Here is a 14,116-nt window from a genome sequence, read left to right as displayed (position 1 = left end):
CTTCTCACTAAAATTAAGATCGACGGTCCATAAAAGAGGATAATGAATAAAAACATTTTCATGATGAAACACTTGTCTGACAAGAAGCAATTGGTTTCAAGCAAGCAACAATTTATTATAGACCAAGGGTTATCAAACTCGTTTTTTTTGCCATGGGCCACATTGCGGTTACAGTTTCTTCTTGAGGGCCGTTATGAATTTGGGGAAACGAAACCATTATAATGTTTAATCTCCTCCACATACTGCTCTTTACAATTTTCATTCTTACAATGTATTGAATAAACTACAAAGAGCAGTACATTGGGGAGACTAAACAAATTCTCAAAAAAAGACTTTATCAACATAGCAGGGATAATAGTAGTGGGCCTCAATCGGCAGTCCATATGCACCTAAAAGCTAGCAACCACTCATTTGACGACAATGAGGTTAAAATCTTAGCGAAAGAACATAGATAGTTTGAAAGGGGAGTAAAAGAAGCGATTTTCATAAATCAACTAAATCCTTCATTAAACCGGTTTGGTCGGGTGAGGTTCACTTTGGATCGTTCATACAATAGCCTGCTAAGGCAACATAGGATTAGTAATACTGATGAGGTGATACCGGTCGAAGTGGGGCAATCAGGCCAGTCGTTACTCAGAACAATATGAACAATCAGTGGAGTTGCAGGGAGTAGTCCTCTGCTCCCCCAACCTGAGAGCAGGGACCTATCATAGCAGAGTCCGGCACCACCATGTCTGGACAGTAGGGATATATATAGGACCTAAAGTACCAGTAAGACTTTAGTTTGCTGACGAAGTTTTTTGGATAAGAAGCGAAACCGCCGACACCTTCAAAGAAGTACAGATGACGGCTGAAGAAACCTTTTCATCTATGGCAATTAATGTAGGATTTAAAATTAGATAAAATGGTCACAACAAATGTTTCAGGTGCAGATATAATTAAGAACATACAATAACAAGAGGACTTCTTCAAATATAGAAATCATGCATGAAACGATCATTTTGTTTATGTGAGCAAATGCATCCCGTTCTTTTTTTTCCCTAAATATCAGCAGGTGCCTGGTTTTCAACTCTTTCATCTTGAACCTCAGGTGCACATTGAAATTTGCATCCACTGGAAAACAGAGATATGTAATTCAATTATGTGAAGACATTGTACAGGATGACACTTGGGCTTTCATACCTCAGATTCAGGAAGTGTTAGTGTCATTCCATCAGAAAAACGTTGAAAGATTTCTAATGAGGAATAAAAAATACCAGTGAATAAAAACATGTTAAAGGTTAGAATATCATGTTGCCGAATCTGATACACAATGGGCACTATTTCTGTGTCTAGCATAAGTCTAGTGCTCATTTGCGGATAACACTACTTTATTTTATAAATAATGACCCACAATTTAGTGAGGATGAGCTTTCCCAAAATTATCAAGTGGTTCAAAGGCAAATGCATTGTTTTTAAAATGATTGCAAAACCAAATACCGTATATTCCGCATTTAAGGCGCACCTAAAAGCATTTCAGCTTACCAAAAGCCAACAGTGCGTCCTATTATCTTGATGTATGGTGTTACACAATTTCTTTGTATTCCCTCTTGTGCTGTTTTTACTGTTGGTGTGCCTTTGGTGATCTAGTGGTGATTAGTGGCAGGAAATTATTTATACCTTCACTTTTGTCTATCATTTATTATTGTCTAATGTCATTTGTATTTTAATGTTTCATGTGAATGTTTGTGACTAGTTCTTTAGTATAGCTGCAGCAGTTGGGAATGCTCTATAAAAACAAAACCAGATGATATTATATTGTATTTTCTTTGGCGTAGCTCCATTTAGAGGACGCATTGTGCAACCGTTGCCTCTATCGTAGCCTCTATCGTAACTTTGAAATCTACGCGCCTGCCTTATAATGCCGTCTGTCTTTTTATTAAAACCTTTTCAGAATAGGCTATTCACTGAACGTGTGCCTTATAATAGAAACTGCCTCATAGTGCAGAAAATACGGTATATGATTTTTTGTTGTTGCAGGAATATAGACGTGGAAGCAACATTGATAGTGCAGGGAACAGAAATTTCAAGGACTAATGATACATTTTTTAGCCGTTTTGATGGATGCACATTAAACATGGAAAATTCATACTATATATAGTCGAACATGTTAAATCAAAGGCAGGAAGGAAAATTAATAAAAACAGCTTATGCCAAGTAAAGTGTACTGTACTCATATGATGAGAGTAAGAGCAGACTTGACCCACTTTTCATACAGACGAGGCGAAGAGCGAGAGTGATGAAGTTCTCCATTGTTACACCTCCCGAGGGACTCCCATAGCGTAATGTCAAGATTTTCAACATGTTATTGCTGACTCTTATTCCTGAAAAAAATGTCAACAAAAAAAGAAGCATTGAATGTCTTTTGACAGAAACCGAAGACACCAAGTACATGAACCCGATCAATGTCAGACAGGCAATTACCTAATCCCTTATCAAACGAAAATATATTGCACTACATTGGAAGATATCATGCAATACATGAAATAATATATTTTTATATATGAGATTTTGTATTGTGTTTTCTAATATAAATCAATCTATATATAGACTATATATGTGTATATAATGGTAAATATAGTTAAAAATGTGCACTATATTTTTCACATGGAATAGTCTGTCTTTATATTTTACAGCATATTGCAATATATAATCATATACATTTTTAAATGACATAATCTGGGAGTAGGAGAGACTTAAACGTCCCCCCGCATGAGTTTCATTAGTAAACAAAAATGTTTGGAAAGTTTTTTTTCCTGTTATTGTTCTTTGTGTAGTGTTTTCGTGTGCAAAGAAATAAAATAAGTGTATACAATAGTTTTTGAAGAAAATACTATGATGACAAAAAACAAAAGTATTAACAAAAATACAATTTCATCTCATACACAACATGATGCTGAGAATGATGGTCGACGTGAAACACCACTTTGCACACCGGTCAGACCCTGATGAGAATGTATTTGTTCATGATTAAATCTCTAAAATTAAAATTTAACATATTATTGGCATCGGATTTCTTTGGACCTTTGGTTTCTTTTTCATCAAAGCATTCCTTGTTTCTTTGTTCATGGTTTTATATTGCTTTTTTTTACATAAGGTGAAAATCGGGAAGGACTGTGTCACAGTTTCAACACATTGCTGGGAGACTGCAAAAACCTGTACCACAGCCAATGGTACGGCACGGGTGCTACGAATAGGGATCTTTGATATTGAAATCCTCCTCAAATCCAACCTTAAAGGCAGGTTGAGCAAATTGGATCCCAGTGCTGAGCGGCGGCAGGCTCTGGCCCCAAGGAAACTTCAAGCTTTGCAATGTAAATTGTTCAGAGTTGCTTGTAATCTAGCTAAATTGCATTTCTACCATGGGGAGAACTTTCCTGTTGGTTATCCAACAAATGAAAGTGGTTGGTTTGAGCAGGATATTCTGGATATTCCCTCAACACATCTTCTGTTGTTTCATTGCAACGTCAGGGTTTTAAATTTTGTGCTTCCATATATTTTTACTCCATTACTAAGAAATTGAGAAAAAGCAAGACACGGGTGCTTCTTATTTTGACTCAACATTAAATTTGAAAAAATGTATCTGAAGAAATTGAACTTGAAATTGATAACTGGGAATGGTTCCATCTCTGGGCAGCCCGGTAGTCGAGTGGTTAACACGCCGGCTTCGCAGTGGTCGTCGGTTCGCGTTCTGCTCCCTGTGTGGAGTTTACATGTTCTCCCCGGGCCCGCGTTGGTTTTCTCCGGGTCCTCCGATTTCCTCCCACGTTCCGAAAACATGTATGGCAGGCAGATTGGACACTCCAAATTGTCCCAAGAGTGTGAGTGTGAGAGTGATTGTTGTTTGTCTTTGTGTGCCCTGCGATTGGCTGGCAACCAATTCAGGGTGTCCCCCACCTCGTGCCCCCTGCAACCCTAATGAGGAATAAGCGGTACAGAAAATGGATGGATGGCTGGGTTCCATCTCTAATCTACATATATGGAAATGTACGGTTATAATAAATCCCTAATATCATTCTGCAAACAAAAATCTGAAATTTTGATTTGTTTTCGCCTTAAAGGTGTTCTAGCCCACATCAATAAATATAAATTAAGTTAAAATGTTTCATGTCCCAATTTCAAGCTTCAAAAATCTACAATTTGATTATGTAGAGCTTGATCTTTCCCCATGTCCTATTTTTCCTTTTCTCAAATTGTCATTGCTATAAATTTTAATATAAACCCACAGCATTTTCCTTTCAATATTATTTAGTTTGCGGGTGGGTTCTGTTGAGTTGCTGTATACTTGTTTTAAGGTCTTAAGGCTTAAAATAAAATCGTCAATCTCTGCATCGTACTGGTGGATACAAAAGTGAAATAAAGGGAAATTAAATTGTAAGGTTATTGAAAGTGGATCTGAAAAAGTCAAAATAAAAAAGTGTGACATTTTACTTCAGAACAGTTGCAGTTGCCCACATAAAAATACATTATATCATATAATGATCATATCTATTTTACATACATCACTCATATATTGTGCATTATAAATTGTAATATACGATAGTTGTTATATTATATTATATATAATATATTATTATATATATTTTGTACTATATAAATGCATATTGTACAAGTGCATATAGTACAAGTTTTTTATATATATTGCAATAAAGGTTGCCATCATTTATATGCAGACGCTCCCCAGCTCGAGTTACGACAAAACGGTACAGTGATACCTTGGCTTACGAACTCAACTGGTTCCCAGACAGAGTGTGTAAGGCAAAAAGTGTGTATCCCAAAAATTCATTTCCCATAGGAAACCATTAAAATGAGAATAATCTGTTCATAGGTCCCCATAAACATACATTTCTAAGCATTAAAACTACACAAAATATACCTTATTTTATGTATACTAAATATGCTATGGTATTGGATTGGATTGGATATATTATGATATAACACAGTTATGTATTGGAAAATATATTTTAATTTCATAAGGGCAGTTTATCAACAAAATCCAAAAGTATCCTGACTGTACCTAAAGCATCAGCAGCATTCCTCATCTCAGTCAGGGAAATTGTTCCATTTGATGACACATCAATACGAAGGAAAAGTTGCTGGAGAAATCATGAAACATAACCGTACGTTAACAACGAATGTACTTTATATCGAGATAAATATTTGAACAATTTATTTCTGTTTGCATTTTACTGAGAGCAAATAAGGATGCATTTACCTTGTATGAAACAACCTTCTTCCACAAACTATAAAGTTCACTAGAATTGAGTTTTCGGGTGGTCGTTGTCTTTGCAAATTCATGTCAAGATGAAAGATTGGCATGCTTCACACAATTTTCATAAAGATTATGTGATGTGACTGCATTTGCTGATGACATCCATGAACGACACAGACAATCTGCCATGACACACACAAAATTATCCCAGGGGAACAGGCTAAGTACAGCTTGTATCAGTCAATCCTTTTGACTATAAGTTAGACCTCTAAACAAGTTAGGCCCCTCACTGTCATTTGAAGCTCACTATATTTTGGTGGGCATCGGGGGAAATACCCATCGCTTGAAAGTCAGCAGTTTCCAGGAATTGGCACATTCGCTCGACGATCTAATTGTAAAAGAGAGGAGGCTATTTTCAACATATTGGATTGGTCGAGAATTTGACCACCACATGTGTGGACTGACCAATTGTGTAGCTATGTGAGAAAATTGTGACGTTTTGACCCAAAAGTTAAGTTTTATTATTCATCTGTTTTGCGGTAATTGGGATAGGCTTCAACTCACGAGTGATCCTGAACTTTGTTTATGTTATAATGACACGCAAAATTACAAATTGACGCCTTTTAAAATGGTCAGTGGCCTCATTTAACAATTCAAACAAGTGGCATAAATAACTTCCTCGATCCTCATCCACAGATAAGAACCAAAAATGTAACCTGGTATATCACATGACGTGGGGAGTGATTATAAATATTGTTATTTATTTATTTCTTTGTTGACTTGGGAAAACAGACAAAAAAAAGGATACACTCATCAGAACCACCATGCTGCGGCATGCATCAATGCTGAAGCCCCCAGTTTTCAAGTCGCCTAGGAAAATGGGGAGCGGGGGGGGTCCAAAATCATATCAGGACAATTCAAGGGAATTCATTTGACAGCCTTTGTGGAAAAAAGGGTCCCACCGCTACCTTCCAAGATTTGATCATTGAGGAACTTCTGAAGCAGTTCTGCATCCACTTCGTCAGACTGAAAAGAAATAAGATGATGTGATGAAATTTTTGAGATTAGACATCAGCTCCATGCTTGCTATCTTTCTCTCTTTTTCTGTCTCTTTTTTCTTCTCTTTCTCTCTCTCTCTCATTCATATCATATCTCTCATATATATACAGTAAAGTATCGTTATATCGATATCGGTTATATCGATAGTACCGCTTATTACGATACTATTTCTATGAACGCAAGGAGAAAATTACATGCACGCAGGGTCGGATATATCGATAGTCCCGGTTATATCGATATTTTTTCGGACTCCCGCGAATATCGATATAATGAGACTTTACTATATATATATATATATATATATATAAATCCTCGTCTCACCCACCATGGGTGGTGTTTGTCCCCATTTCAGCTCGGGTCCTCTACCAGAGGCCAGGAAGCTTGAGGGTTCTGCGCAGTATCCGTGCTGTTCCCAGCACTGCGCTTTTCTGGACCGAGATATCCGATGTTGTTCCCGGGATCTGTTGCAACCACTCGTCGAGTTTGGGGCTCACTGCCCCAAGTGCTCCGACCACCACAGGCACGACTGTCACCTATATATATATATATATATATATATATATATATATATATATATATATATATATATATATATATATATATATATATATATCGATGACAAGGTTTCTTCAGCCGTCACCGAACTAAAGTCTGACTGGTTGTATCGGCCCTATTTATATATCCCTAATGTCCAGACATGGCGGCGCTGGGACAGCTATAATAGATCACAAGAACACGGTTCTATAAAAACCCCTTCAAGTTTGTCAAAGACCTCTTCGCGATGGACAAAAGCGGAATCCTTAAAACCTTCAAGCAGGAACTTGAAAAGCATCTGGAAAAGGTCCACCAGGACACAAAAAGGCAGGAAAAACTAGTTATCCCACATGACATCCTTACGCCAAGAAGGTTTGTTTGTAAGGCCAAACCCCGCTCTTCCGAGCTGAACGTGTCCCACAATGTCGCTGTGCCTTAGAGCTGTTGTGGCCTGCTGCACTGCAATGGATGGCATCCATTTCCGTCCCATTGATAGGGGGGGTGCAGCTTGACTGATCTTCTGGTCTCTGGAGTCTGTGAGGGTCATCTGAAGTCTCACTTTAGCGCACTTGTACTCTTCGGTGAGGCTTGTGATTGGAAGCTCAAGGACCCCTTTGCCATAAAGGCCGATGTTAGACAGACAGCGTGGAACACCAAGCCAGCGTTTCACATATCTCGTGATGGTTCGGTCCATCTTCTCCACAGTTGAGAGTGGGGCCTCATAGACTGTGAGTGGCCACATTACCCGAGGGAGAAGTCCAAACTGCAGACACCAGAGCTTGAGCTTTCCTGGCAGCTCAGTCTTGTTGATGTTTTCCAGACTATTGGTGATGTCCTGCTTGAGTTGCTGCACTTGATCTTTGTCTCTGAGGCTTGCATTGTACCACCTGCCCAGTCTTTTGACCGGTTCCTCAGACACCGTTGGTATTGGGTCATCACCAATGCAGAACTTCACATTTTTTAGCTGTCCCTTGACGATTGAGATGCTGCGTGACTTGCTCGGCTTGATTTTCATCCGGGCCCATTTAATGTTTTCCTGCAGTTTTCCAAGTAGCCGCCTGGTGCAAGCTGCGGTAGTGGTCAAGGTGGTCATGTCATCCATGTATGCCCGGATAGGTGGGAGGTGGATCCCATTCCTTGTTCGCTCACCTCCCACCACCCACCTTGAGGCCCTGATGATGACCTCCATGGCCATTGTGAAGGCCAGGGGTGAAATCGTACAACCTGCCATGATGTTGTGAACTCAGGTGTTGTTAAGCAGAGTTGCAGGTCTTCCAAGTAGGCTTTTACCAAGGCGGTAATGGGTAGTGGAACATGGAAGAAGTTGAAGGATTCCCAGAGAAGGTTATGGGGAACTGAGCCAAAGGCATTGGCCAGGTCAAGGAAGATGACATGAAGATCTCTCTTGTCTTTCTTTGCCGCTTGGAAACGGTGCCAGATCATACTCGTGTGCTCCAAGCAACCAGAGAACCCACGGATGCCAGCCTTCTGTACAGATGTATCGACGTACTTGTTCTTCTCCAGGTAGGTGGAAAGTCTCTGTGCTAAAACATTAAAGAAGATTTTCCCCTCAACGTTGAGAAGGCTAATTGGATGGAATTGACTGATGTCTGCCGCATCCTTCTCCTTGGGAATTAGTACGCCTCCGGCTCTCCGCCATGCCTTTGGTATTATCCCTTTCTGCCACACAATCCTCATGAGTCTCCAAAGATAACGCAGAACATCTGGTGCGTTCTTGTAGAGCTTATATGGAACTCCATTTGGCCCCGGGGCTGATGCTGATCTTGCACGCCGTATTGTATTGTCCACTTCCTTCCATTTTGGAGGGCCAGTCTCGAGGTTGAATTCTGGTGGTTCAATAGGGGGGATGTCATGTGGGATAACTAGTTTTTCCTGCCTTTTTGTGTCCTGGTGGACCTTTTCCAGATGCTTTTCAAGTTCCTGCTTGGAGGTTTTAAGGATTCCGCTTTTGTCCTTCGCGAAGAGGTCTTTGACAAACTTGAAGGGGTTTTTATAGAACCGTGTTCTTGTGTGCTCCTTGTTCTAGCGATGTTTTCTCAAGTTTTCTGCCCTTCGTAAGGTTGCCAACCGGCATTTGATGTCCCCTTGGAGCAGCATGAGACCTTCTTTCTCTGCATCAGAGGCCTTCTTCCACTGTTTTCGCAGGTCCCTTCTTTCTTTGACCAGTCTGTCTATCTCTTGCTGCCTCCTGGATTTGGTTGGTGGTGGTCTTGCATTGGCGGTTTTCCGGATGTACACTCCAAAGCGCTCATAGTGATAGATGATGTCACCAATATTTTCCAGCTTTTTCTCTGCTGTGCCCACTTGTTGCTCCAAGATTTTGGTCAGATCGTTGTTGACGGTTTCCCACTCTCTTTTCTCGATAGCTTTTGGCCACTTCACACTTGGTCTGAGCCCTTTGATCTTGTCCTCCTTGGGAGGTCTCTGTGGTTGCGTGGGCTCTTCCACCTTTCGTTCTGTGAGTGCATTACCATCGTCCCTGACAGGGGTGTAGACGCTCTGCGAACTTTGGTTGTCGTCCCGTCGCTGCGCTTCACTCGACTTATTTGACGTCTGACTTCGTAAGAAATATTGGTCAATGCGATGCCCTTGTCTCTGCTTTCCCAAGCACTGTCTCTTCCCTCGGTGGATCTTTAACCCGATAGCTGATGTTACTTTTGCCCAGCCACAGACGCACACCTTGAGTGAGTATCCTGCTGCCGTTGTCTCATGTGCCATGTTCTTGCTCGTATTCCCTATTCCCTCCTGTCAGCTGTCTCTCCAAGCTGTCACACAGACTTTCCTATGTTGTCAGCTGTCCTTTCACAGCAGTCACTGGATAGCATCCAGATACTAAGAATAATGAAACACTGGACGTGATGTTATTCTGTCCATTTGAGCCAATGGATGGTCCTCACATGAGATTAGCCTTGATGTTGAGAGTGGTGTGGGAGCTGTGCCTCAGGGATGGGAGGTTGTGAATTTGGGACATCGTAGATGACACACATCGTCTGTAGTGTGCCATCGTCAGTAGTGAGAGAGCTATAGAGAGAGATGTATCTATCTATTTAACTTTCTATCTGTCTATCCAGTCTATCTGTCTATCTTGTCTATCTAGTCTATCTGTCTATCTAGTCTATTTGTCTATCTAGTCTATCTGTCTGTCTATCTAGTCTATCTATCTCTCTCTCTATCTCTATCTTTCTCTCTTTATCTCTCTCTCTTTATCTCTATCTCTCTCTCTATCTCTCTCTTTCTCTATCTCTCTTTCTCTAAATCTATCTCCCTATCTCTCTCTATCTCTATCTCTACCTCTACCCTCTCTATCTCTCTACCTCTCTCTATCTCTACCTCTACCTCTAAATCTCTCTCTATCTCTCTATCTCTCTCTCTATCTCTATTTATCTCGATCTCTCTCTCTCTCTCTCTCTCTCTCTCTCTCTCTCTCTCTCTCTATATATATATATATATATATATATATATATATATATATATATATATATATATATATATATATATATATATATATATATATATATATATATATATATATATATATATATATATATATATATCTCTACCTACCTCTCTAACTACCTCTCAGTCTCTCTATCTCTCTACCTCTATCTCTACCTCTACCCTCTCTCTCTACCTCTACCCTTTCTCTCTCTACCTCTCTCTATCTCTACCTCTACCTCTCTATCTCTAGATCTCTATCCCTAGATCTCTATCTCTAGATCTCTCTCTCTATCTATCTTTACATCACTTTCTATAGCTCTCTCACTACTGACGATGGCACACTACAGACGATGTGTGTCATCTACGATGTCCCAAATTCACAACCTCCCATCCCTGAGGCACAGCTCCCACACCACTCTCAACATCAAGGCTAATCTCATGTGAGGACCATCCATTGGCACAAATGGACAGAATAACATTACGTCCAGTGTTTCATGATTCTCTGATAGGTCCCTACTCTCAGGTTGGGGGGAGCAGCCGATACAACCAGTCAGACTTTAGTTCGCTGACGAAGCCTCTTGGATAGGAGGCGAAACGTCCGAAACCTTCAAATTTGTACAGATGACGACTGAAGAAACCTTCTCATCGATGGACCATTCCTGTACGACGGATATATATATATATATCACAATATATATATATATATATATATATATATATATATATATATATATATATATATATATATATATATATATATATATATATATATATATATATATATATTGTGATGTCACGAGAGGCTGTGTCCTGGAGGGCAAATACATCCCCCTAAGATGGCTCCACCCAGAGAGAGTCTTGGCCCCACCTGGTGGAAGGCAGCAATTAAACCCACACACCTGCAGCTGATCAGGGCTTGATTGGAAAGCAGGGCTCTTAAGGCAGAGAGCCTCTGAGTGTGCAGCTTGGGGGAAAGACAAGCTCGATTGCTGTGCTCTGTGGAGAAGTTGATTGCTGCGTGGAACTCATTGCCAGTTGGGACCACACGACTGGACACTGGATTTGAACCTAGCTAAGGTGGCTAGGCTACATGACGAGGACGTCAAGAGGGGTGAGGCCTAGAGACACTTGTAAAGAACTCCGTCTTCAGTTTTACCTCAGAAGAGACTTTATTTGGATTTAAGTAGCAGAAGAGACTTTATTTGGATTTAGGTATCAGAAGAGACTTTATTTTGACAAGTATTGGAAGAGACACTATTCGAACCTTTGTTGCTTGTGAATTCCCCCTGGAACCCTTGATTAAAACCTTTTGTTTGTATCCAAACCTGTCGTCCATTGCACTTCTTGTCCCGTCCCGCTGAGAGCTAGCCTCTCATGATATCACAATATATATATACATATATATATATAAACAAACGTTTGATTTGAAAAAAAAAACCTTTTTTATTCTTGAAGAAGTTGTCCGCCACTCGGGCCGAGATGTTTTGACAGTTGTACGCCCGACGTAAAAGTTGTACGCCCCAGGCCTCCAGGCAGGCGTTATTTCAAACACTGCTTCAACGCATGTTGATATTTGTTCAGCCCTATGTTGGAGGGTTCTGTCAACTCCTAGTTTGTGTTGTAGTGGGTGATTTGATTCAAAAAGCAGGTATTGGTCAGTGTGCGTGGGTTTCCTAAAGCCTTCTGTTTTTAGTGCTGTGTCTTCTATAATTACTTTACAGTCCAAAAAGCCTAGACCCTTTAATGTCCTCACGCTTTTATAGGAAATGTGACTTTCCCATCTGCTACAAAAAAAGAGCACACCACAAGTGTGCCGGTTTTAGCTGATGAAATATATTGCAATGACAATAATCTGTCATCATGGTTTACTTCACTCTTAAGCGTTAACGTAATATGAATGTTGCGACAGTCAAATGTTGGCATTACCTTGTTAAATATTTGTGAGAAGAACATGGTTTTTCTGTCAGCTTCCTCGGGCTACAAAACAGGTAGTGTTAAATCAACATGGGAATGGAAAAATGTTTTTAACACGTGTAGTCAAATCAAATGCTTGCATCACAACCTCTTCTATTTTGTTAGGCCCGTAGGTGTAACTGCCAGAAGTGTCACTGTAAAGATATAGTTTGCATAGGTATATTACTGTAGAATGCAAGCACACATTTTCGGCAGGAGTCCATAAGAGACTCACTGGATATGGGCCTCTGCTTTGGAGACGATGGTCAGGATGAAGGAAGCGGTCTCGTTGGGCTTGAAAGTTGACGGTACAATCAGGTATTCCCCAGGCTCCAACATGACGAGCTCCATTACCTCGCGGGCGTTGACATAATTTTGAGTCTGTGCCACTGGTTTGTTTCGACTGAAGAAAGCTGCTGGAAACTTCCCTCTCTGTTCCTGCAACTGGAATTTGGTTTCACACGTGAAAATTCTGTCATCAGATGAGATGACACGATACTGATGGAAATATACTCACTTCTTCTGGTACCTGGCATTTGATGGAAATTAGTCCATGTTAGGGACAAAAAAAAAAAAACAAACATCATCAAACATTCATCATAACATCTGTGTGAAAAAAAAATTGAGCTAGATAGACGGACGGACAGACAGACAGACACGCCAGCACACATGCATATAATGTATCTGTATATACAGACAGAAGAATTCTACCCCCAAAAAACAGAGCAGCTAAAATGACATTTAATGAGTGTTTGTGGCACATTTTTACTTTACTGAATATTTTGGTTGAATTTACAATGATTCAATCATTCCACCTTGGAGGCCCCACTGTAATATTATTTTTACCATTTAGTCAAGAAAGCTATTTTATTTGTTGAATTATGAATTAGGAACAGTTTTGTGGAATTTTGGCTGAGCAGAATTATTTCAGACTGTTTCCAATATTTGAATAAAGACATCATGAGTGTTAAACAAAGTATTACTGTATTGACCTCAAAGACTGAGAATCCAATGTGGAGATTCTTCACCAGGGCTCTGTTTCTTTTGTCCGGCTTTTGCATGAGCGACACCAACATGTTTTTTCCCCCACGTTTCGAAGCACATTCACCTTGAAGTTGGCCAATACGCACTCGATACTGTGGATTAGTCCAGAAACTGCCCTCTGTAATGTAAACAAATAATTTGTAACTTAACAATTGTGGGATTATGCCCACATTGTAATAATCGGGATTGTTGTAATGCTGCTTCAGAGCTGGCTGATGACTTGATCTGAATCAGGTGTGTTTCAGCCTCAGTGTTGGTCTCCCACAGCTTCCCAATCTCTGCTCTGAATATGGTGTTGTCGATGACATGAAAATTCAATCAAGATACCAATGTGATTGAATGTTTCTGACATTCAACTTGGCAAGTAATATAACTTGAGACACATGAGCAAAGTTAAGTATCTTGGCTCGCTCATCACAGAGCGATTGAAAGATGACCAAGGCATTTACAGGCAACATCACTCCATGTATGCTCAAGAAAATAGTTTGCAGGGCAAGTTTGACGCATGTTTGGATTGCCTGAACGTGGTTTGATTCAGAGCGCACTGCACTCCACTCATCGGTGTAATACCAACATGATGTTCATGGCTGCAGATGCTGGCTGAAGGTCTGTGCATCAAATTGAGGACGATGTAATCTTTCTATCAAAGCATTGGTTTCGTCCTCTCCTCTGAGGTCATCGGTCAATTAGTTGTTTTGTGAATATGTTGCAAATGTTATCAACTTTACATCTTTTGTATTTATTGTCTTGTTCATTTATGTTGATGATTTTGTTTGAAATCATGTTTACGTATAGGTAGGTAGTTATCGGTCGGTT

The 14,116-nt window shown here is 40.1% G+C and overlaps 1 protein-coding gene across 1 annotated transcript in view; it reads right to left on the bottom strand.

Annotated features, from left to right (window-relative positions):
* Positions 1-90: 90 nt before the first annotated feature.
* Positions 91-14,116, bottom strand: part of LOC148893864 (calpain-1 catalytic subunit-like) — a 29,292-nt gene continuing 15,266 nt past the window's right edge. Inside the window, exons 11-22 of the mRNA XM_089005243.1 lie at positions 13,249-13,418; positions 12,774-12,785; positions 12,492-12,700; positions 12,366-12,411; positions 12,230-12,280; positions 6,220-6,277; positions 6,060-6,121; positions 5,255-5,323; positions 5,057-5,135; positions 2,247-2,363; positions 1,183-1,235; positions 91-1,113 (exon numbers count right to left, since the gene is read on the bottom strand). Of these exons, the coding sequence (XP_088861369.1) occupies positions 1,087-1,113; positions 1,183-1,235; positions 2,247-2,363; positions 5,057-5,135; positions 5,255-5,323; positions 6,060-6,121; positions 6,220-6,277; positions 12,230-12,280; positions 12,366-12,411; positions 12,492-12,700; positions 12,774-12,785; positions 13,249-13,418 (953 nt within the window). The 3' untranslated portion in view covers positions 91-1,086. The remainder of the gene's footprint in view (positions 1,114-1,182; positions 1,236-2,246; positions 2,364-5,056; positions 5,136-5,254; positions 5,324-6,059; positions 6,122-6,219; positions 6,278-12,229; positions 12,281-12,365; positions 12,412-12,491; positions 12,701-12,773; positions 12,786-13,248; positions 13,419-14,116) is intronic.

This window comes from Hippocampus bargibanti, linkage group LG09 (genome assembly GCF_051943395.1).
Source record: "Hippocampus bargibanti isolate YZ-2025 linkage group LG09, ASM5194339v1, whole genome shotgun sequence".
Lineage (NCBI taxonomy): Eukaryota > Metazoa > Chordata > Actinopteri > Syngnathiformes > Syngnathidae > Hippocampus > Hippocampus bargibanti.
Note: the sequence above shows the minus strand (reverse complement) of the source record. Positions and strands in the feature narration are given on the sequence as shown.